Genomic DNA, 22828 nt, shown 5'->3' on the forward strand with positions numbered 1-22828 from the left:
TCCTAGAGAACTAAAAGGTTTTGCACACACATTAAAGACCAAATTATGACTAACTCAAGCTATCATATTTGGGGATTAAATCTAGTGGTGTGTAGGACATGTCTAAGAAAACCACGAATGATAACAGAATTTATCACTTAATATTTGTCCAAAAGAAGGTCTGTGATCCATTTACAGCCTCCAATAGAATGAGAATTAATTGAATGAATGGGGTTATAAATATGGTAAAGAGATTTAAGTGTGTAAGGGATTTATTTTAGACGTTATTGTACACAGCCCATAAATATTTTGATGCATGTTCCATTTTACAAGTTTCAATAAAATCATTATTATTGGTGTAACTGCAAGCACTTAATAGTTGCAAAGGCAACAAAAGCCAAGAAGCTTTGGAAAGGTATGTAAAATACACCGCAAAAGACAGATTACAACTAAAGTCAAATGACAATATCTGTAACATTTTATTCAAAACTGGTTTCATTACTTCTTTTATTAAAATCACTATTCAGAAGTTCTTTAGAATTTATTTCAGCAATATAATTTTAGTTGGCAGAGGAAGGCAAACCCTTGATTGCTATATATTAGAAATTGACCTTATGTTCCTAAGCTACAAGAATCACATGAATTTTGCCTCAGTAGCATAATTTAAGCCACCAGCAAAGAATGGTATGATTGAATAAGGAGTGTTTGATTATGAAATGCAGAGTTCAGAATTTGCTACAGATAAAAAAATCTGACATTTGAATTCAAAACCCACATTCCTTTAGAATTTATGCTAGTAAGACAATTCAAATGAACAAAGATTCATTTAAGAATCTGAATTAACATTTACTAACATGATTTATACTACCAGGTTTTAGCATATAGAACACATCATGGGTTGCTGACTTCAAACAATAAATATGAAATGTCTGTTAATTACAGAAATGGTCTTCTCATGGTACTTTGATCTTACCAGATCAGGAAAGTTTGAGGGAGTTCTCAAAGCCTATTGTAACCTATATACACATAAGCTTTCACTATCAGAATTTTCACTCTTGTGCCTTAACAATTCATATTTTCTACTGCAACTAACACTATATGACACAAGGGCCTTCTTCTCAGGACAAGGATGAGAAGAGTGGTGAGTGGGAAAGTCTGGAGCAAGGAAGGCTTACTTCAGTACAGGAGGATCAGGTTAGGGAACATTTAAGCAAACTGGACATACGGTCCCTGAGACCTAATGGGATGCACCCACAAGAGCTGAGGGATCTGGCCATGTCACGTGAGGCCACTTTTGATTATCTTTGAAAGGTCATGGTGACTGGGAGAGATTCCTGAGTACTAGAAGAAAGCAAATACCACTCCTTCCTTCAGGAAGGATGATCCAGTGAACTATAGGCCAGTCAACCTCACCTTGATCCCTGGGAAGGTGATGGAGCAAATAATCCTGGAAACCATTCCCAAACATATGAAGGACAAGAAGGTGACTGGGAACAGTCAGCATGGATTTACAAAGGGAAAATCATGCCTGACCAAACTGATGGCCTTCTATGATGAGATGACTGGCTCAATGGATGAGGGATAAGCAGTGGATGTGGTTTATCTTGACTTCAGCAAGGCTTTTGACTCTATCTCCCATAACATCCTCATAGACAAAAAGATGAAATTCAAAACAGATAAATTCACAGTGAGGTAGACCAACAAATGTCTGAACTGCCAGGCTTAAAAGGTTGTGATCAGCAGCATGAAATCCAGCTAAAGTCACTAGTGATATACCCAAGGAATTGATACTGGGGCCTGCTGTTTAATGTTTTCATTAATGACCTGCATGATGGGAGAGTGCATCCTCAGCAAGTTTGTAGAGGACATCATAAAATTGGGAGAATCGATTGATACACCAGATGATTGTGCAGCTACTCAGCAGGGTGGAGAAATAGGCAAACAGGAACCTCATGAAGGCCAACAAAGAGAAACGCCAAGTCCTTCATCTGGGGAGGAATAACCCATATGCCAGTACAGGCTGGGGGATGGCAGGCTGGAAAGCAGCTTGGCAGAAAAGGCCCTGAGATCATGGTGGACACTAAGTTGAACATCAGTCAGCAATGTGGTTCTGTGGCAAAGACGGCCACATGAGGAAGAGCATCGACAGCAGATCAAGAGAGGTGATTATTTCTCTCTATTTAGCACTGATGAGACTGTATTTGGGATGTTATATCCAGTTCTGGACCCCAGGACAAGAAAAGCATGGGCATACTGGAGCACATCCAGTGAAGGGCCATGAAGATGATTAAGAGATTGGAGCATCTATCATATGAGGGGAGACTGAGAAAGCTACATTTGTTTAGCTTTAAGAAGAGAAGGCTAAGGAGGGGATCTTGTCAATATGTATAAATACCTCATGGGGAGGAGTGMACAAGACAGAGCCAGACTTTTCTTCTAGTAGTGTCCAGTGACAGGATGAGACAATAGGCGCAAACTGAAATACAGGAAATTCTGTTTCAACGTAAGAACAGGTTTTTTTACTGTGAAGGTGTTGAAACACTASAATAGTTTGCCCAGAGAGGTTGTGGAGTCTCCATCCTTGGAGATACTCAAAACCCAAGTGAACACGTCCCTGAGCAACCAACTCTAGTTGACCCTGCTTTGAACAGGGGTGTTGGACTAAATAACCTCCAGAGGTCCCTTCCAACCTCAGATATTCTGTGATTCTCTGAGTCTGTGCTCATTTCCTTCTTTTCTGCCAGGATTAATATTCATGGTATACTTTTTAATTGCTATATGCCTTCTTTCCAGTGCATCAGCTCATAAATAGCTTTATGAGTAGATATACAGCAAGGTTCTGTGACAGTTGTCCTGCAGCACCAAAGACCAGCCCATCATAAAGGAATAAAAGGGACCAAGAAACATACACCGGTAAGCAATAACCTAAAACCTACTGCAGAACTTAAGCAAGCAGTGTGTTATCCACTCTTTTTTGAATGTTGCACTCAGAACACATTTAAAATATTTTCCTCAGTGACTTAATTATATTGAAGGTAAGATATGCAGCAGCAAACACAGAGAGTGCAGTCCCTCACACTAAACAAAAATCTGCCTGGTGTCAACCATCACATTCTTGAAGAGAAAGTGTTTCCCTTCCCCGGCAGAACTACAGATTGAGATTTTACAATATGAATACTAACATTATGCTAGTGTGCTAATTCTATGAAGAACTGCTCAGTTTTGCTTTTTCTTTTTGCTTCATTACATAGGGAATATCTTTGCCCTTCAAAAAGGTAACACACGAGATCTGTATTTCTAATTTTTTTCTTTCAAGTTGGCTAGTTCGCCTGTGGGAATGGAAGTATGAATGTCTTAAATGTATTCTTCTACACCTACTGTTCCACAGCAAGATTTACCTAATACTAGCAGAACTTTCCTTTATTTATACAGACAGATGAAATTGGAATCCGCTCAACATGAAAACTATAGTAAGAATAAGCCTTTCTCCTAGCCCGTCCTTCACACAGTATATTGGATTTCAGACACTGACATTCTACAATTTTAATGAAAAATACCTCTTATAGACAACCGTCTTTCCTGCAAGTTCAGCAGTCCTTTAAGGTGGGCTTCACTGGGAATCCTGGAAGACATGATGGCTCAGTAGTTCATCCAGTGAACATTTGGGGAAGGTGTTTTGATATTGCTTACTGTGCTCCAATGCATTTAGCTAGCCCATATGTGGAAAAAGTGCTTTGCCTAAGATGAACTACAGACTGTTAGTGGTTTTAGGTCTAAACTGCGTTCTTCAAGCAGTGAGTCATATCACTAGCACTCAGGAGTTAAGCAAGTTAAAGAACTTTGGCTATCAAGTCACATGAATCTCTGGACATTATTATGGGAACATAAGAATTCAGGTATTTTGGATTGTCTTGATTCTAAACGAAGAGTCACAAAACAAAAGTGACCAACTTTGAAAACATGTAACTTTTATATCTTCAAGAAAACAAAGACGACCGCAAAAGAAGAAAAAGAAGAAAAAAAAATTAAGATACAGAAAACAAACTTCATAATAATAAATATTTGTAAGAATGGCTGGGAAAATATTTACATCCTTGTATCATTATCAATTTTATTTAATAATCAGACCTAGCTCTACAGAACTAAATAAGGCAGTAACCACCATGGGACCATCTGTGCTCTAGCAGGTCAAGTAAACATTGTCAACAACATAAGTCAAATATTCACAGTGTTATTGAAGAGCACTTCAGTACATTCATACTCTTGAACATATTTACCCAAATTTAGGAAAAAAAGGAAAGACAGACATATTTAAATGTCACTGTTTCTTCAGGTCCTACAGGAATGTGAATATCCTGAGTCGTACATTCAAAATGAGTCTCCACGTATTTTTTATAGTATCTCACTGTAATGGTAACTTTCAGTTAAACAATGAGATTTTTGGATCTCTAAACAGCCTAGATAAAATAAAACAAACCCCTTCCTAAGAGTGTTTCCTTAAAATAGACCATCTACCTACAAGTCAGGAACATTTCTCTGAAGATTCAAGGGAGCAGCTAGCTTTAAATTCAGTAAATTTCAGAAATTACCTGAACAGAGAAACAACCTACTATCCTTGTTTTTGTCAAAGAGCAATCAGTCTTTTCATAGAAGCTACATTTCATTTTAAAATTACTGTTTTATGATTAAACATATTTGATAGGGGCAGCAGACCATTCTCGTGTTAGTAAATCTATGCAACCAGGCCAACACTGAGATACAGCAATTGTCTCTGTGAATGTTCTTTAGACACAGGAARCCTAAAGCAGTAAGATTTAGCTTAATCCTCCTATACTGAAATTTATAGAAAATTTAGACCTGGATGTCACTTGTTCAAAATTCAGCTGATGTGGGAGGCACCTTCAGAGAATGTTTAAGAGTGGACTGGACAAATACCTGTCAGAAATAGCTTAAGTGTACTTTCAATCTACCTTGGAACTGGGAATGGTCTTGATGACTGCTTAAAATTCCTTCTGGGAATAATATAATATTGTATTATAACAAATGTTAAATTTCATTTCAATAATTTAAATGTATAAGTATCTGAAGGAAGGGTGTAAAGAGGATGGGGCCAGACTCTTTCCAGTGGTGCCCAGCAACAGAACAACAGGCAACAGGCACAAACTGAAATATGGGAAGATTCATCTGAACATGAGGAAGAACTTTACTGTGAGGGTGATTGAACACTGGAACAGGTGGCCCAGAGAAGTTGCAGAGTCTCCATCCTTGGAGATATTCAAAAGGCATCTGGGAACAATCCTGGGCAACGTGCTCTAGGTGACCCTGCTTGAGCAGGGGGGTTGGACTAGATGATCTCCAGAGGTCCCTTCCAACCTCAACCATTCTGTGATTCTGTGATTCAACTGGTTGAAATAGGAATAATTTTTTTAGACATTCATTTAGTACTGAATTAGCACTTTACCTGTTTTAAATTTCAAGACTTTCATAAGAAGAGCTGCCAGATTATGTTGTAAACCATTATTTACTAAGAAAAAGATTTCAGTTATTTGGAAAAGAAATTACCAGTCAGTGGTTTTACTCTCAAAAGGATTTGAACTATTCATTTCCCTTTCAGGCTGAATTTAACTATTTTCATCCATGCAGAGGTTGGGCAAATTAGCTTGGATGCAATCAAAATATCCTTGAAACTAATTAAAACAATGAAGCACATAAAGATTGTGGAAATCAGAAGCTCTTATCAAAAGATTTCACAATTTTGGAATTGCTATATATTACAGAACAGGGAGACAACTAATGTCAAAATCAAGGTGGTATAAATGAATGTTTTATCTTACTTGTCAAGGGCTGTGCTGGTAGGCATGCTCCTCCCAAATCCTCGAACACCCATCTGACGGAAGTATGGAATGCAAGACAGATTGGCAGCAATAATTGCCAATGAATCAGATGCATTAACAAAGAAACCATTTTGGCCAAGGATCATGTAGCGGTCCTGGAGAAGACAAGAAATTCAAAAAAGCATCTAAAATCCTATGCTCTGGGCAGAGTTAATGATGCACACTAGAGAGGGAGTAGGAGGGTATTTCTGTTTACTAACAACAGAAAACAGCTTCTGTTCCTCATAGCCTTTTAATTCTTCTCACACCTTGTCAGGTCAGAAGGTTATTCCTGTAGTACCTTACTGTTTATAATGCTAGTGACAAGACATAAAGAAAAATAAAAACAAACAGAGCTTATGATTCAGTACTTCATTTAGATTAAAAAAAAACAATTATGATGTTAGACAAAACTGACTTCACTTAGTTACTACTTACTGTGACTGATCTCTATCATTTACATATGTTGTCTTTTTTTTTGCCCAGGGAGAAGAGGTGTTATGCCAGTACAGSAAAAACATAATCCCAATATTTAAAAGAATTCTCATTCTGGATTCAAATCCTTGATGGATTTGCAATCAGCTGCAGGGACAAGTTATACCATATGTATCTGATTTATGGATACAAATGGTATCATCTGTGCCTGAAACTAATATCACCCTCAGCATTGAGGGCTTACTGAAAAATGAAAAATTGTACTTACATGTGCCATATCTGATCTCAGATAAAACAACATCTATGGTAAAACCTCCAGACAGACCAAAATACTTACTCCATCAGCATCAAAAGCAGCGCCAAATCCATACTCTCCACCTCTCATAGCCTCCAGCAAGGCAGCTGCATATGTCAAATTGGGATCAGGAGGCTGTCCACCAAAATCCTCCAGAGGAATACAGTTTATTGCAGAATTTGCAGGAGCTCCTAATTCATCACACAGGATTTTTCTCACATAAGGTCCCATAACTGAAAAAAAAAAATGCAATCACAAGAGCATATGCTTGACATTCAGATTTTTCACAGCACCATGGAGACTTGATGCAAAACATAACTTCCGTGATTCTATACATCAGTCCTAAAAATAAGATAAAAATTATTATTACACAGAACGGTATGTGATGGTCCCCACAATGAATGATCAGTTGACAATTCAGCAGCAAAAATATAGTTCCCAGTTAGCAGAGGTGAAAAAGTAATCACTGAATGGTGAAAGATGCAGTTTTTATTTACCCACTATTAGCAAAATAAATTACCATTTAGGGGTTTAGGGCATTAACTTTATTAACAGCAATTAACATTTAGGGTTTTTCCTTACTAAACCAAAAAAGATGCTAATTTATCTGTCCTGGAATGGAAAGGCAGTTTACCATGTATTAGCAAAGAAAGTGAACAGTAGAGGAATACAAATTGGGAGTAAGCTTATCTCAGCCATCTAATTGGTAGTAAAATTACAACAGGGTTGTCCACCCAAGAATTTTAACACATTTTGGTTTTTGCCATATAGATAGTAAATAACAACTTTCTTACAACTAACTCCAAAATAACTTCTCTATTCTGTTAAAGACATGGCCAGCTGAAGTCCCAGCTCATGCTATTATATCATAACTAATATAGGCAATGCTGTGGGATATCCCAGAACATTACCCAGGTTCATTTTGAAGCAGTATTTTAATTAACCTAGATTCCAAATCAATGCCCTGGACCTTTTCTTTCTGTCCTAATAAGATCTTCTCCCCCTAACATAGAAATGCAGTCACTATGAAACTGTAAGGAACGTTGTTCAATACCATAGTCCAGTTCTTTCTTTCTACTGACAAACTGTAGTGGTAGATCTGTGTGAAGCCTACCCTTGTGCATTTGGTGGCTGAAGAGACACTAGCAACTGACAGAGATCTCAGCATCCCTGAAACAAATAGGAGCAGGTCACTCAGGAGTAAAAAACTCATGAATGCTTGCTTGCTTGCTCTCTCTCTCGCTCTCTCGCTCTCTCGCTCTCTCTCCCTTCTTGTACTCCCAAATCTTGCTAACTGTAACCTGAGCTTGACCTATGTGAGAAATTTGTGTTCAAGAAAACTTAGATGCTAATTCTGTAAAATACACAGTACTCAATCATTCAGGTTCTTCTCAAGAGTAGAATCTTCATGAATCATTCTTTTCTATGACAATGGTAAACTATCAATGTCTACGTGCATAAAAGCATATTTCAGAGTTGAAAAGCTAAAACAAAATTTGGAAGACATAGTTTGACCTCTTATATATGTGGGCCTCTAATGTTCACATATTTAGAAGTACACTGTGACTAGTGACTCACCTTTGGCTAATGCATACCATCCCGAAAGGCATTTTGATCTGATGACATGAAGAAAAAGAGAAATCCCAACTACCTTTGGTAAATTGCTCTAGCAGTTAATCACTGTCACCCACAAAAATGTGTGCTACATTTCAATTTAAATTTGTCTGTCTTCAACTCAGTTCTTCTAAAAGTGTTTTCTGCTGTATAAGCAAATGCTCTTGTATACACTACTGTATGTATAGTATGACTACTTTTCCGTGAAGATACAAAGTCATAAAGTTAATTTTCTATTACCTGGTAAATAAAGTAAACAAACTCAATCATTTAATTGTCTTCTGATGCAGCAATTTTTCTAACTCCTCAAACACTCTATGGATCTTTTCTACCACCTCTACATTTTTTCAGTATTCTGTGGCATGTTGATGTCCACATTATAGATGGGGACATTAGAGCTCTGAGCACTGGTTCAGTAATATTCCCTCCAGTGCTGCACATGACACTGAAACAGTCCCCTCCTTATTGCTCCCCCTTCATATTTCAAGGACACCATTTGCCCTTTTGCCACAGCCTGGCACTGGGTGCTCACATTGACTTCATGCCCATTATAATCCTTTGAACAGTGACTGTACTAAATAAAATGCTTTACAAAAGCTTATTAAGTCCAGCCAGTTCCCTTTATCAGTCTGACTGTGTAATCTCATTAAAGAGTGAAACCTGGTTTGTTTGATGAGAATTGTTTTCCATAAAATAATGTTGAATGACATTACTTATATACCTATCCTTTACATATGGAAATCTTTATTCATTTGTCCATGATTTTGCCCGAGAGTGATGTCAGACTGGCCTACATTTCCCCAAGTGACACTGCTTATCATTTTTTAATATTGGCACAAAATCAGTCCACTTGCTGTTTTCTGTAATTCTTTCTTCCATCCTACCCCCAGTACACTGGAATTTATTAACAATAAACATTAGTGAGACAGAGGTCTCAGCCAACTSTTTAAGGACTCTTGGGTGGAACTTTTTCAGACTTACTAATCTTATAGCATTTACCCTTAGCAGAGACTGTCAAGTAATCTTCTGGTTTACTACACACTGCAACATACTCCATCATCTTCACATGGTAGGATGACCTCATCCTGCTTGCTTCCAAATGCCGAAAGAAAACATTTATTGGACACATATGCCTTCACTTATTTTTTATTAAGAAAGAACAACCTCTTTACTTAATATGGGACCTAATCCATTAAGACTGCCCTTGTTACTAGTCTAGTGTTCAAATCCTTTCTTATTAGCTTTAACCTTTCTACAAAGTCTGAATTTTGCATACTGTACCTTTATTGGGAAACTATTACAGGTCCTCACCTCTCCAGTGGTAAAAACATCTATTTGAGGTCTATGGCATAAAATATTCTTGAAGGACTTTATGGTTTCAGATGATGTAATTTTGTCCTGGTAGTAACGTAAGTTCATACCTCCATTCATGGCATCAATCCTTATCTTAATCTGGTTGGGTCCAGTCAGCAAACTTCTGATCGCATTGAAGTCAAAGATACTTCGAAGGAGATTGAGGTAGATATCCACAGAATCAACAATTTCCACTGGAAAAATAAGGTTAAAAAAAGCATTACAGTTAGCACAAAGGAAAATCTCTCCCCAAGCACTCTTCAACAACCTATGTACCTGCACTAAAAACAGAGCATGCAGTCTCTGAGTATCATGGATTTGCTCTGAAGCCCACAAAGGCAAAGTAAAAGACTTCCACTGATTTCAGTGGGGTTTCTATTAAGTTTTAAGCCTTGCATAGATCAAAAGAGTTTTGCCTGATACAGGACTGCAGGCTAACCTCACTGGACAGTTCTATTTCACTGAAAACATTCATAAAAACACATCACACCAAAGTGAACTCTTTATTTGTCATTCACTAAATCACTGAACAACTTTTCAAGTTAAATAGGCTTATTCTCAAAGGATGGAAGGTGTCCATGCCGAGACAAGGCCACAACTTCTATTCCTCCATCTGACAGCAGTATCAATCTGCACTGCTCCATCAGGACAGAAATACGGCTTATTCTTCTTACTTTTTGGCACCTGGAATATCTGTTTCCAGTTTGTCATTAATCTACCATTAGACTTTTGTATTTTATATTTTACTGATTTAGAGAAGTTAAGCTCAAATACAGCATCTGTTTTTTGCTAAGATCATGCTTATTTGAATTGTGAGTTTGTAGAAGCAGACAGCTATAATTTTTCTAGTTCTGTTTGATGTAAAACAGACAAAACTAAAATGGAATTAGTGAAAGTCTGTCATAATGAAAGCAGTTACCAAACAACTGTCAAAAGCTTGGCTTTTCAGTCATCCTGGAACACTTCTGATTAAAATAAAGACCATGTGTTATACAAATGTCTTTTTATCTAGTCAAATGAGTATCTTGAAATATTTAAGTTATAAGATAAATTATCATTTAAAATATCAGCTAGTTTTCCTCAGAAACACTGACCTTACTTCAGTGCTCTTCTTTAGGATAACATGAAAATGACACAGACATTTTTTGTGCCTGAGACAAAAGCTTAGAACAGGTTAAGAAAATACACTTGAACTGAGCAACAAGAAAGTTCTCAAATTTGAGAAAAAAGCTGAAAAAACTATTTGAAAATGAGTTAATTCTACAGTATATGTTGAAAGTCTCAAAGATTCACTAAAATTATATTACTGTATGGCTTCTAAACCCTAATCCTGACAATGTTTATGCAGGTGCTAAGCTTTACACCCATGAACAAATGCCACAAATTCAGTGGAGCTACTTACACATGACAAGATAAGCCTGCCAGCAAAGYGCTGAAAATAATTTTAACTCCTGCAAAATCAAACTGTTTTATTCTCATTTGCTTCAGTAAGGTTCCCTGGGAGCCATACTGTCCCAGAATGGTGTATTCTGGGAAGACATGGCTGGGAAATGATTTCTCCTCAGAAAAATATTAAATCAAATTGGAATTATTTTTAATCTATTTTTATCCTAGTTATTGTTTATTTTTTCTCATTTTCATTTTTAAAAGATACTATTCGGAGTGATTAAAAAACTGAAAACAGAAAATTTTAAACTGTGGCAGCCATCTATAACTCTGGAGTGGTATCTGCAGTTGAATTTTCTTTTTTTGTTTACCAAAAAAATCCAAAAGAACATGTTTTTCTCAATAAAAAATATCATTTTTAAGATTTTTTAAATCAAGCAGTTTGTTTATCAAAATGTATTTTCTCTCAAAAGAGAATGTTATGGTGGAAAACAAACTAGCTTTAATTCTCAGATACCAAAAATAAGGAAGAGTTCCGGAGGCCACATAGAGTTCTACAGTATTTGAAATACTGCCTGGTTGCTTCTTTTTTTTTCTTTTGACTCACTCAGGACAAAATGACAGTGTTAGCTCATTTTAAATCGAGTGTAAGCATAAAACTATTCACATGCTTAAAATTAAACATGTGCTTTAATATTCCTTTCGTATTTAGAGTCACTGGATGTAAACTGCCTTTTGCATCCCACAACATTTCAGAAGGGAACTGTCAGCACAGAATGAATAAGCTGAGACTCTCACCAACTCTTCTGTCAATTCTGTCAAACTGATCCTAGTCAGAAAGTGCTTATGTTTGGTGTTTAGCTCCAGTGGGTCTAAGCACATACATCTGGCACAAGTATTTGGCTAAACGGTAAGGCCTGATGCACTTTAAGTCCATACGTCAGTTTCCTTATGTGCAGAACAAATGCAACACTTACCTGTACTGCATAGTATTTTGATAATTAGCAGTAAGACATTCTGAAGAATTAAAACTCTGTTCAAACAATTACCTGCTATCATTCTGCAGCAAATCTAATAATCAGGATCAACAGATTTACCATTCATAAAAGCACATATTGATACCTCGGAAAGGTTTGAATTTGTTCTCCAGATCAAATTCTTGTCTTCCTAGGCGAGATAAATCAACTCTGAGATCAGGACAAATGGCATATTCCTCCAAGGTTTTGCTGATTTGATAAATTTTTTCTGAAACAGTATCTGGGGCAGGTCCTAGAAGACAAAAGAGAGTGGGGATCATTTTTAAACAAATGTTCCCCACACTAAAAACAGTATGTTTGCTACAGTACTCACCTTTTAAGAATGTAACATAGCTACTAAAGAACAAGTTCAAGCAAAGAAAATTATAGTAAAATACAGTGTTTTATCACAGTGAAATGCAGGCTTAACACATTTTTTGAAAAAATGCAAAGTGGAAATACAGTGCATTACTCGCATCATTTTAGTTCATAAAAAGTATACAAACCAATCATTTGCCAGCAAACCTCAACATGTAGGTTAAAGAAAGCTGATCCTTTAGCAGCAGCTTCTGGGGTTTGGCAGGGCTTTTTGCAAATGCACAGATGTGAAGCTGAGATACCTTTGTGTTTCACATAATTTCATTAAACATATATTATCAGCCAAAAAACTGTCTTACCAGTTAGACAGTGTTAATTTCCTGCAGCTTTCCTCCAGCAGCTTAAGAAAATATATCTTTGTTGGAATTCAAAATGCCTTAATTTCTTCCTGGAACAATTAGGTCATTCAGAAATGGAATTCACATCTTAGTGTGTATTACTTTTTTTACCAAATCCAGAAGATTGGCTATATTTTTAAAGATTTACTGTCAGTCAAATAAAAGTTGCAGACTTGAACCATAACATTATCTGATGAGCTATGTCATATATTATGCAAGAGCTGAGTCTAAATTACAACAGACACCTTTTTTGGCTTTTCTGACTCTGCATTATTTACATTAAAGCACACTTCCACTCCGAAAAATGATTTCCTATGTTCTCTCTCAAACCCTAATCCAATGTCTCTATCTTTTTTACTACTGACTGCCCACCACCTCCAGTAATGCTGCTGTATTTAGCGCAGCTCTGCCATGTAAATTAGGGTGTTACCTCTCAGGTGCAGTGTACCACATGGTCCAAGGCAATAGTATAAATAACAGTTGTTTAAGCCTGCACTATAGCAGAAACATTTGACTAGACAGGAACTTTTACACATCTATTCCAAACCCATCCAAGGAGTGAGGACAGGTTTCATCAGCTGTAAATCATCCTTGATAGATGGATGTCTTGCCTAGTAATAGTACTTCCAGCTCAGGTGATCCTATAGCCTCCCCTGGCAGCTCACTCTGGTGACTAACTGTTCCCACAGTCCAAAAGCTCTTCCCAATACTTTACCTACATTTTCTCAGCTACAGCTTAAACCAACTACTTTCCATTATGCCCTTGCTGACTAGCAAATAATAGCAAAAAAATAAATAAGGACCAAATAATTGGTCCCTGTGATCTGTGCTTGAGGAGGGGTTTATATTTAAAGTTTAATAGCCTGTTCAGCTTTTCTTTAAAAAGGCAAAATACACAAAAAAGCCCCACCAACTGTTTCCCATTTATCAAACAGATTTTAGGTGGTATGCAGTGTTTTAAAGTTTATGAAGTGCTAATGCATCTAATGGTTTGGACCTGGCCATGGCTCTCTCACTGTCTGACCTTACACATGCCCCTTAATCTCTCTGGGATTCAAGGCTGTTCAGTTTATAAAACTGTGCTGTTTTAAACCTGCATATTTTTCAATTAAACAGCACTCTCCTGAGAGCATCCCCTTCTCAAGTTTTCCCACCTTCAAAACAGAGAAGGAAACGTCATTTTAAAAGTAATTTGAGATTTTCAAACGGAAAGCACTCTACATATGCAAAGTGCATGAGGTTTTATCAATTGTCACCATGATGTGTCCTATACAGGAAATCTGCAACATATAACATATATGATGTATGACTTCACTATGTGTTGATTTGCAGACTTCAGAAAGCCAGAAATTAGCTACACACACAAATTCCATTATGTAGTGGAATTACTGTATTTAAAAGGTGCAACCTCCTCCTCTGATAAGTGCAGTTATTTCCTGGGCAAACATCAGAAGCACTTACTTCCATATGAGAAAAATGAGTTATGCTGCTTACAGCACTTCAGAAATTACAAGTTCTAAAATAAATGCCAAGACAAGCAACACAGAAATATGAGCAAAATACGGCTCCATCATAGGCATCTTTATAACAGGAACAAACTGTTGCAATGCTCTGGCAGACTAAATAAAATGGTATAAAAATAAGATGACAAACCTCCTTTTAATAGAAATCCTACTGATATCACAAAGACCTCAATGAACATTTAATGCTTACTGTAAATACACACATAAATGAAGACATTCCTATCAGAGAAAAAATAGATATACATATGTTCTTCATGGTAGTAATAGAATAACTGAAGAACCTGTCTAGTTAAAATAACTTGCTATCCTTGTCAACGTATTTTCACCATTCTGAGATGCAATGATGTAATGTGTTACTAAAATAACCTACCTCCATTGGCAACCTCAAACTTGACTCCAAACTCTCCTCCAGGTCCTCCAGGACTGTGACTAGCTGTTAGAATAATTCCACCAGCCGCTTTGATCTTTCGGATAATACATGAAACAGCAGGCGTGGATAAAATACCATTCTGGCCAATAACCAGTCTGCCGATCTAGGTGAAAAAAGAAGTCAAAGTACTCTGAATGGTACTAAACTTTTAACAAATAATAAATAAGTACACACACACGCACATGCACAYGCACACGCACACGCACACACAGAGCCAGGTATATATGCTCACAGCAGCTGGGATGGAAATTTAAAAGTCCTAGTATGGAACATATTCTCTTGCAGTGAAACAAACACATACAAGTTGGTAGCATGCTCATCTGAAGTACTGACAAAAAATGTTGTATCCTGGCCCATTTAACCCCAGTGGCCCGTGTGCTGGCAGTAAAGCAAGGGCAGAGACATGCTACTGACCTGTCAAGTACCCAAGCACAGCGCTGGGCTGAGGTCCTGCTATCAAAGCTTCCCAGGCATCCCCATGGACCCACAAAGCCCCTCAGATATCAATATAGTCTAGGGGCTGACTGCAAGGTTATGCAGCTGCAGATTTAGGGCTTTAATTGGCATGAAGGAGATCAGCGAGCAACCGCTTCTCACTGAGCGGCTTTTCAGAGCAGTCAGGGAGATCACGACATAGTAGGACCTGCAGTCTGCATGAGTCATGCTTCTGTAACCCAGATACCCTTGGATGTCCTGCCCTGCAGAAAACCATGCTCCTTCTTCAGTCATGGGTCATTCTTTGGCTATTCCAGACGAAGAGCGTGTGCATCCCCGGGCAGAGCTGAGCAGGGGAAGTTCCCACCATTCTTAAAGTATAACAAGCTTTCAGGTGCTGTTATTAAACACTTACTCAATGTGTTTGGTATTATGTGCAGTTCCACTGCAAGGTTCCAATTTCAAAACCTTGCCTTCATCGCCTACACAGATACTACAGTTTCAGCTCAACATAAATAATCTAAGAGTCAACTAAAAATTTATTTACAGAGAAATATGAAAGAGTTTTAGTTCCTGGGAAACAGGCAGATTAAAAAAATAAAAGAAGCAAGGGGAGAGGTTAGTGTCACAGATGGTAAGTGACGCAGCTGCATACAAAGCTTAAAAGGATATTGCCAACCAGTTTTTTTTAATAGCCTCACTAAAAAAAAAAAATTAGCCAGTAACCTTTTGAGAAGGAAAAAAAAACAGAACAAGAATATAGAATTCTTCACATTTCTCATCAAAAAGCAGAATGGGAATTCAACCTCAGATCTCCTCCAGTTTAAAGAAGATCTGCTAGCTCTGCTGTCTGCATGGAAGAGCAACAGCATGGGAGATGTCACTACCTGCCTCCTTTGCAGGAAGATCTGTTCCTTCATAAATAGAAAACCTTCTTCTGGGTTCAGATTTAGTGTGAGGCCCCCAACAAGATTTAGAAGGGGATTCCAAATAATTTCAAAAAAGTAAAGAATATTTTATTTATTTAGCCTGCTTTTGTGAACTATTTTAGTAAAAAAGAAACACATACATTGAAATTATCAAAATCTAAAGTAAGCACAAGTTACTTCTTTTTAAGCCTCACAAAACACAGAACTGTGATTTGCCATTTTTCTTTCATTGGCAATTACAAGACCCACTTTGGAATTTAAAAAAATGTTCAGAACAATACATTCTATTAACTGAGATTTCTGTCTCAAGATCTGACAAGATGATGTGTTTATCTCTTGGTTTTCTCTTCACAGTTTTATGCAGATAGTTTTGATGGCTATAGATTCTTGCTAGAAAACAGGAAAGATGGTCAAAAACATAAATATACTTTATAGAAAATCTCCCAGGTTCAGCTGATTTGCTCTTACTACTGATTTCACAGCCTTTTCTTCTCCCAAGTGGGGACAATTTTGAAGGAAGGGAAAAAAAGAAATTTAAGAAACCAAAAATTTGGTTTCTCATTTTTCTACAGCAATGAAAATGTTTTCATTTCAAAAACAAATATCCTTTTTTGGGGAAAAAAAAAGTAATTCATCAGAACCCAAATGTTCTGGTTCAACAAATTATTTTGAAGTAGTCCTTCCACTGACATGGTCAGTTGGCAAGGGTGCAGTGTAACACAGTTAACACATATACTGTACAACTGAACTTAATTTCTGTTTGAGTGGTATTGAACAATTTTATTTTCTATTCCAGTCTAATAAATTCAGTATTACAGTTTCATAATCCTAAGATTGAAAGGGTAACAGCAATACCATCTCCCCTATTATAGTACCTGGCAGAAGTATCACATAAATGCCTCTGGTTATCTGTGTTATGAAGAGCATCGGTGAATAGTTTTCCGTAGAGAACAGATTAAATGTTACACTTGTGGACTGCGGCAGCATTTATTTCTATGAGACTCCATGCCACCCACTGACATTTTAAGTTGCCTCTTCTGCCTTCCCACTCGTGTTTGTCATTCAACTGATTACAAAACAGAACTGATACCTTACTTACTGATCAAATTACTTTGTACCCATTTAATGCTTTTCCCAACTTTTAAAACATTTTGAGATGTCCAAATGCTATATAAACATTTTCTTTATTCAGCTGCTTGGAATACTAAACTGCTTCAGAAATACTTTCTATATAACCCTATATGTTACCACAGAAATGCAATCCCTGCATTGTGGAACAAGGAAGCCATTTTTTCACAGCAAAGGAGCTTTCAGTTGATGTGGGCTGACTTTTGACAGACACACTTTTGCCTCAGGCAATGGACAGGGTAAAACTCCATCCATCAGGAGACGCACTGAAATCACTAGGAGCTCAAACATATGTCACAAGGCACATTTGGAGTCAAGTTCAAGAAAGAAAACTTTCCATTAGCCACATTACTTACTGTTTTATTTAAGCCAGTACCATGTAAATAATTCGAAAGAGAAATAAAGAAAGATTTTTTTTCAAATTGTTTTGAATTTGAGTGTGTCCTTTTATGGCTCCTTTTCAGTCCATGAAGTAGCTTTTGGACAACATGCCATTTCTTGCAAGACTGTTATATTAGTGTTGTTACTTAACCACTATTGCCAAATTGTACTGAGGCACTAGAAAATATACAGACCACCGGAAAACAAACTTTAACAAACTTTCTTCTGTTCTATACAACAGTCTACTCATGCACCTTTATTATGGGATATGAGGGAAAAAAATATTAGAAATGTTTGTTTTGATTCTTCCCCCTCCCTTTTTAAAACAATGAAGTATGTAGAAAAGCTAGGGCAATGACTCAGTCTTCCAAATACAGCTGTCAGAAAGGGGTGCCAGCTTTTAAACAGTATCATGTATGCGTAAGCAGAAGGAAGAAGACAGGAATTACATTTTGCAAAGCAAATGAAAACAGCAACACTGAATCTATCAAGGCACTGAAATATAAATGTATTCAAATTTGCAGACAGGGTAAAGTATATGAATACATATTCTTTTTACTTCTCAATTTTTGCCCTTACGCACACAGAAATTAACTTTTTTTAAGTAAGCAAAATACTTAGCATTATTCAGAATGCATAAATTACCTGGCACCATCTCTTCATTTTATTTTCTTTTTCTTTCCTGTTGAACTGATGTCACACAAACCAATTTTCTCATTTTTCTGGGTAACCAGTATTAACATGAACAGGAGTAAATTACTTCTCCTTCAGCATTTGTCATAAGGCTGTTATTTCTATACTACTTGGAAATGCTATTTGCAATACTAATTTCTGTACTATAGGAGTACTATAAAGCTTAGTATTCTACAATAAGGATGTTGAAAGTGAAACAACACGTTCTGATACACAGGCATTTCTGTCACAGTGACTACTGCAAAGACCTTCATCTTGAGTGAAGGTCTTCAGTACTTTTATGAAACTCCTTGCAGACGCTGCAGAGGTGAGAAGTGTATACATCCATCTTCTTCTGTTCTCTCCGTCTCAACGGCAGGAAAGCACTCCCTCATTCTCTCTTGGCCCAGCTGCTGCTTATTTTGTCTCAGAATCAAATATTAAACTGACATTTAATTACTTTTAAGTATCGAACTCTCAGATTTACAGTCTTCTCACAATCTGGGCTAGAAAGACACCTAACTGGCGTCCATGTACTGATTCACAATTAAAGTTCCAGTTTCCTTCTGAAAATCTCAGACAGTTTCCTAGCATGGAAAGACTATCTTTGGTATTCAAAACTTGAGTGGCTACAAGATTACAGGCATGTAATGTCCCTTCTAATACTGTGCCCTATGCCACATTCTATCTTGTCACTCTGCTTTTAGTAACAACAGCAGAAAAAAAGATCATGATCCTCAGCAAACTGTTACAGCTGAAAGAATCGCTCCCCAACAAGTACTTTACCAGCGCACTTTTAAGCAATGTTACCACATGCAGCTGTGCATTTTCAGACGTTTCAGTAGATTAACATGGAGTCACTTAATGTTCTTTTTATTTTTCCTAGTAATCTCTCACATGCCTCAGTCAATTAAGCTTGAAAAAACATGAAGCAAGCAGATTATATCCTGGACAGCATGGGGCTATGCCTTCCTATCTTTTGCTATAGTATCCTAATGGTGACTGTGTGTCATGCCCAACTTAGAAGCAAACATATCAATTATACAGATGCAGGGAGGGAGGGCAAGGTTTGTATGGAAGATCATGGCAAATAAAAATAACACTGTATTATGAAGAACACAACTGGAAAACAACCATGGCATCTGACTGGTAACTCTGCCATCTCAAACCTCCACAGCATTACTAGCAATACTGCTATGTCTTCTCTCCAGGATATTACTGTGACTTTGCATAGGCAGAGTATGGATTATCAATTCATCTGCTTCTTACCTGCCACTGAGACCCAGACATATCAGCTGACCATCTAAACCTATCCTAATCATTGCATCAAAAATAAGGCATCATGTCTAGTTGATGGGTCTAATGGGATGCTTGCTTTTAGTTCTTGGTGGAACTGCATTAYAAGTGATGGAGCTTTTTGCCTCAGTTCTTTCTGACATCAGGATACAAGGACACCACCTCTGGCAGCACAGAGGTGGAAAGGGAGACAGGGCCTCTGATGYTCTACCAAATCACTTCAAAAAACCGCATGCTGCAGCATGGAGTGGCACAGGGCCTCTGTCTGGCTTTCCTTTCCTTCCAGGTCCTGTAGTCCCTTTGCCAGATGTGAGTGTTTGCCACAGTCCCAGCCATGCACACCACAGAAGAGCCAYCACTGGGTGGTGGCCACTTTCAGGTAACTCATCCCTGTTTTGGGGAATGGAATGATTCAGTGAAGCACATGCTGATTACTGCTGCGTAGCATGGACCAGCCTCTAGCTGCTGCCAACGGAGGAAGCCTACACAAGCTGTAGCTGTGGAGAATGAACATGCAGCCCTGGTCTGGAGAGTATCAGCAGGAGGGACTGAAGATGAGAGGAAGGCAGGGCAAGCACTGGCCACCGGGGGTCAGGGGGCCTTGTCTCATTCCTCATACTGGGACCAATGCCAACTCTGCTGACCCGGTACGAAGGGAGAATATGGGGTGAGTCACAGAACCAGGACAAGGGGAACCCACTGAAATAAAGAGCAGCACAWTTAGAGATGATAATAGAAAATCTCTTTTATTTCTATACTCAGGCACACAGTTAACCACAGGATTCACTGTGCGTCTTCTCAGAAGGAGATTCAAGTTGCGTTTATCAGAATGATTTGGCTGTCACCCTTGTGGAGCTCCAGTGTGGTCAGAGGATTTGAATACAACTTCAAGGCATCCACACATTTCATTTGATCCTGTCCGGGCCAGCTCATTTTTTTTCCCTGTGATACTGGCTATGCTTCTTTCAATGAGATCCCCGTCACTCTCAGGATGCTCTCTTGCCCTTAGTATTCCCTTTCTCTCCCCCTGCTTATATAATACAATATATAAGCAACGCCTTCAGGGTGGTTTATACATTTTACCAAAGGACATATTTTAAGAGTCAAAGATTGAAGCATATAATTAGTATTCACTAAAAAAAAATGTGAAGCTTGTGGGTTTACAGTGCACTTTAGAGAAATGGGGTTGAGGATGAGCACAGTGAGGATGGTAGAGAAGGGATGGATCATTACCATGTGGAAATGAGAAGTCATTTCAGTATCAGTATCACCCCTCCAGCCAGCCTCCTGAACTTCTAAGGATTGTGTCATTAGTAAATGAATMATGCTTGAATTCAGATATCTGTGAGAACTGAGCAGAAAAGCTTGTTTCTTGGCTTCAGAAAACACAAAGGAGAAGCGATGCTTCCAAGAAACTTGCAATAACTTAGGAAAGGGGAAGCACTAATCCAGCAAGCTGCCAGAAGTCTGTCACATTGGAAATCTCATGAGGTCAAAGAGACCTCAGGGTCTGGAGGGGGAGCAGAACTAAATGGGGAATGTGACAGCAGAAGCAGGAAGGAGACGAACAGGCAAGTGGGCAGGAAAACTGCTCAGGAAGGAGTCCTGAATACAGCATAACGTGGCTGACAAATCTCTGGTCTTCTAAACCCTAAGCCTCTTGTCTTCCTCAGCACATCAATCTTTGTGGTCACCTTGTGGCTGTAATTTCCTCTATGGTTTATATTGGTACACAAGGGCAGGAGAGGACCTCAGTAATTGTGGAGAAGCTCTTGCTGCAGGGCTCTTGCTTTAGCCATCGCTGTGCTTCATCCTGCCTGGTCAACAGATGATTGTAGCAGAGATGGTTTCTTCACCAAGAGCTACTTCAGGAAAGTTACTAGAGAGTAACACTTCTCTCCGTCTCTTTCTATATCCCTTCATAATTCCCACACACATTTGTCTGGCACCCCTCCGCTCGCCACTGCTCTGTGCCCACCCGCACCAGGTCCCTGTAGCTGTGCAAGAAGATGCCACATTACCCTGGCTGGGCTGTTCCTATAGCCACGCTCGCATCCCATGCCACACAAGCCCTTTCCGTCTTGCCCCAAGCCCCTGTACGAATGGCAAGTTTCCAAAAGCTACCTGTACGTAACAGGGCAAGTCATTCTGCAATCTCTGGTGTCAGTCTCTGACCATGTTTGAAAATCTCGGCTTGGTGAGAATGTGCTTTAGAAACAAACTAAAAATGTTCGTTATTTATGTCAGGCAGGCTAATGTGCATTGCTAATATTTAATGATAAATCAGCAGGGAAAATTTGAACGCAGAGGGCATTTTGCTGCAAAGTGAAAAGAACTTCTGGCTATAAAATAGGACTGAATATGAAGAATGGAGCTTTTGAAGAAAAAAAGAAAAAAAAGTAACTTCACTAAATAAGTACTATAAAAGTGCCATCACTTCTTCTCTTGGATCTGGAAAATCAATTTAGCTATCATAATGAGAGACAGCGGTTTTAACTCTGCTTTAAGTGGAAACTTCAAGGCAACATTAGCCAGTATTTCCAGTTTTCTATATGCACAAATTTATGTATGTGTACACGTGTGCATATACCAACCCCCCAAAAAACATTTTTACCCCTAGGATTTGTTATATTCTTTTACAATTGCACAAAAAATTATATCACCTGCTTGCAGAAATATGCATCACTGTTGTCTTTTCTCATTTAACTAAGTGAACGATAGAGAAGAACTATTATTTTCTCGAGGCGCAGCAATAATTTGGAAACTCTCTTGCTTTAATAATACCATTTTCCTTGAGCATTTTTTTAAAGGGCCATCAGCAGCAAGTACATATTTGATCCCTCCCGTCCCCCACACACATGCAGCCCGAGGGACCCGCTCGGCGGGGTCAGGCTGACCGGGGCGGCGGGCGCGCATGCCGAGGGGGGCGCGCGGCGGCCGTTGGCGGCCGTTGGCGCGTGAGGGGCTGCGCGGGCGCGGCGGGAAGGTGCCGTGAGGCGAGGGCGCGAGGGCGCGAGGGCGGCGGGGAGGGGGGGAGGGGGGAGCCGCTTACCCCGTTGGCCGCGGCCATTTGGACGATGATCTCGATGGCCGCCTTGCTGAAGTACCTGCCGTCGCTGCCCACCACCATGGTGCAGCCCTGGCGGTCGCGGAGGTCGACGGAGGAGAGGAGGCTCTGCACGAAGTTGGGCAGGTAGTTGCGCTGGCTCTCGAAGAGCCCCGTGGGCCGCCGCAGCCCCCCGCCGCCCGTCGGGCGCTGGTCCTCGTAGGGCGCCGTCTGCACCGTCAGCACCGGGATGGGGGTCCCCTCCATGGCGCGGCGGGGCGCGGCGCCGCCCGGCTGGGGCTCCGCGGCGGCGCGGCAGCC

General features: G+C 39.0%; 1 protein-coding gene across 1 annotated transcript in view; it reads right to left on the bottom strand.

The window, feature by feature from the left end:
* The window catches only part of PGM5 (phosphoglucomutase 5), a 73417-nt gene extending 50643 nt beyond the window's left edge, over window positions 1-22774 (bottom strand). The window contains exons 1-6 of the mRNA XM_026059997.1: window positions 22514-22774; window positions 14561-14723; window positions 12058-12204; window positions 9618-9743; window positions 6625-6815; window positions 5814-5968 (exon numbers count right to left, since the gene is read on the bottom strand). Of these exons, the coding sequence (XP_025915782.1) occupies window positions 5814-5968; window positions 6625-6815; window positions 9618-9743; window positions 12058-12204; window positions 14561-14723; window positions 22514-22774 (1043 nt within the window). The remainder of the gene's footprint in view (window positions 1-5813; window positions 5969-6624; window positions 6816-9617; window positions 9744-12057; window positions 12205-14560; window positions 14724-22513) is intronic.
* Window positions 22775-22828: the final 54 nt, after the last annotated feature.

Source organism: Apteryx rowi, unplaced genomic scaffold (genome assembly GCF_003343035.1).
Source record: "Apteryx rowi isolate R43461 unplaced genomic scaffold, aptRow1 scaffold_163, whole genome shotgun sequence".
NCBI lineage: Eukaryota > Metazoa > Chordata > Aves > Apterygiformes > Apterygidae > Apteryx > Apteryx rowi.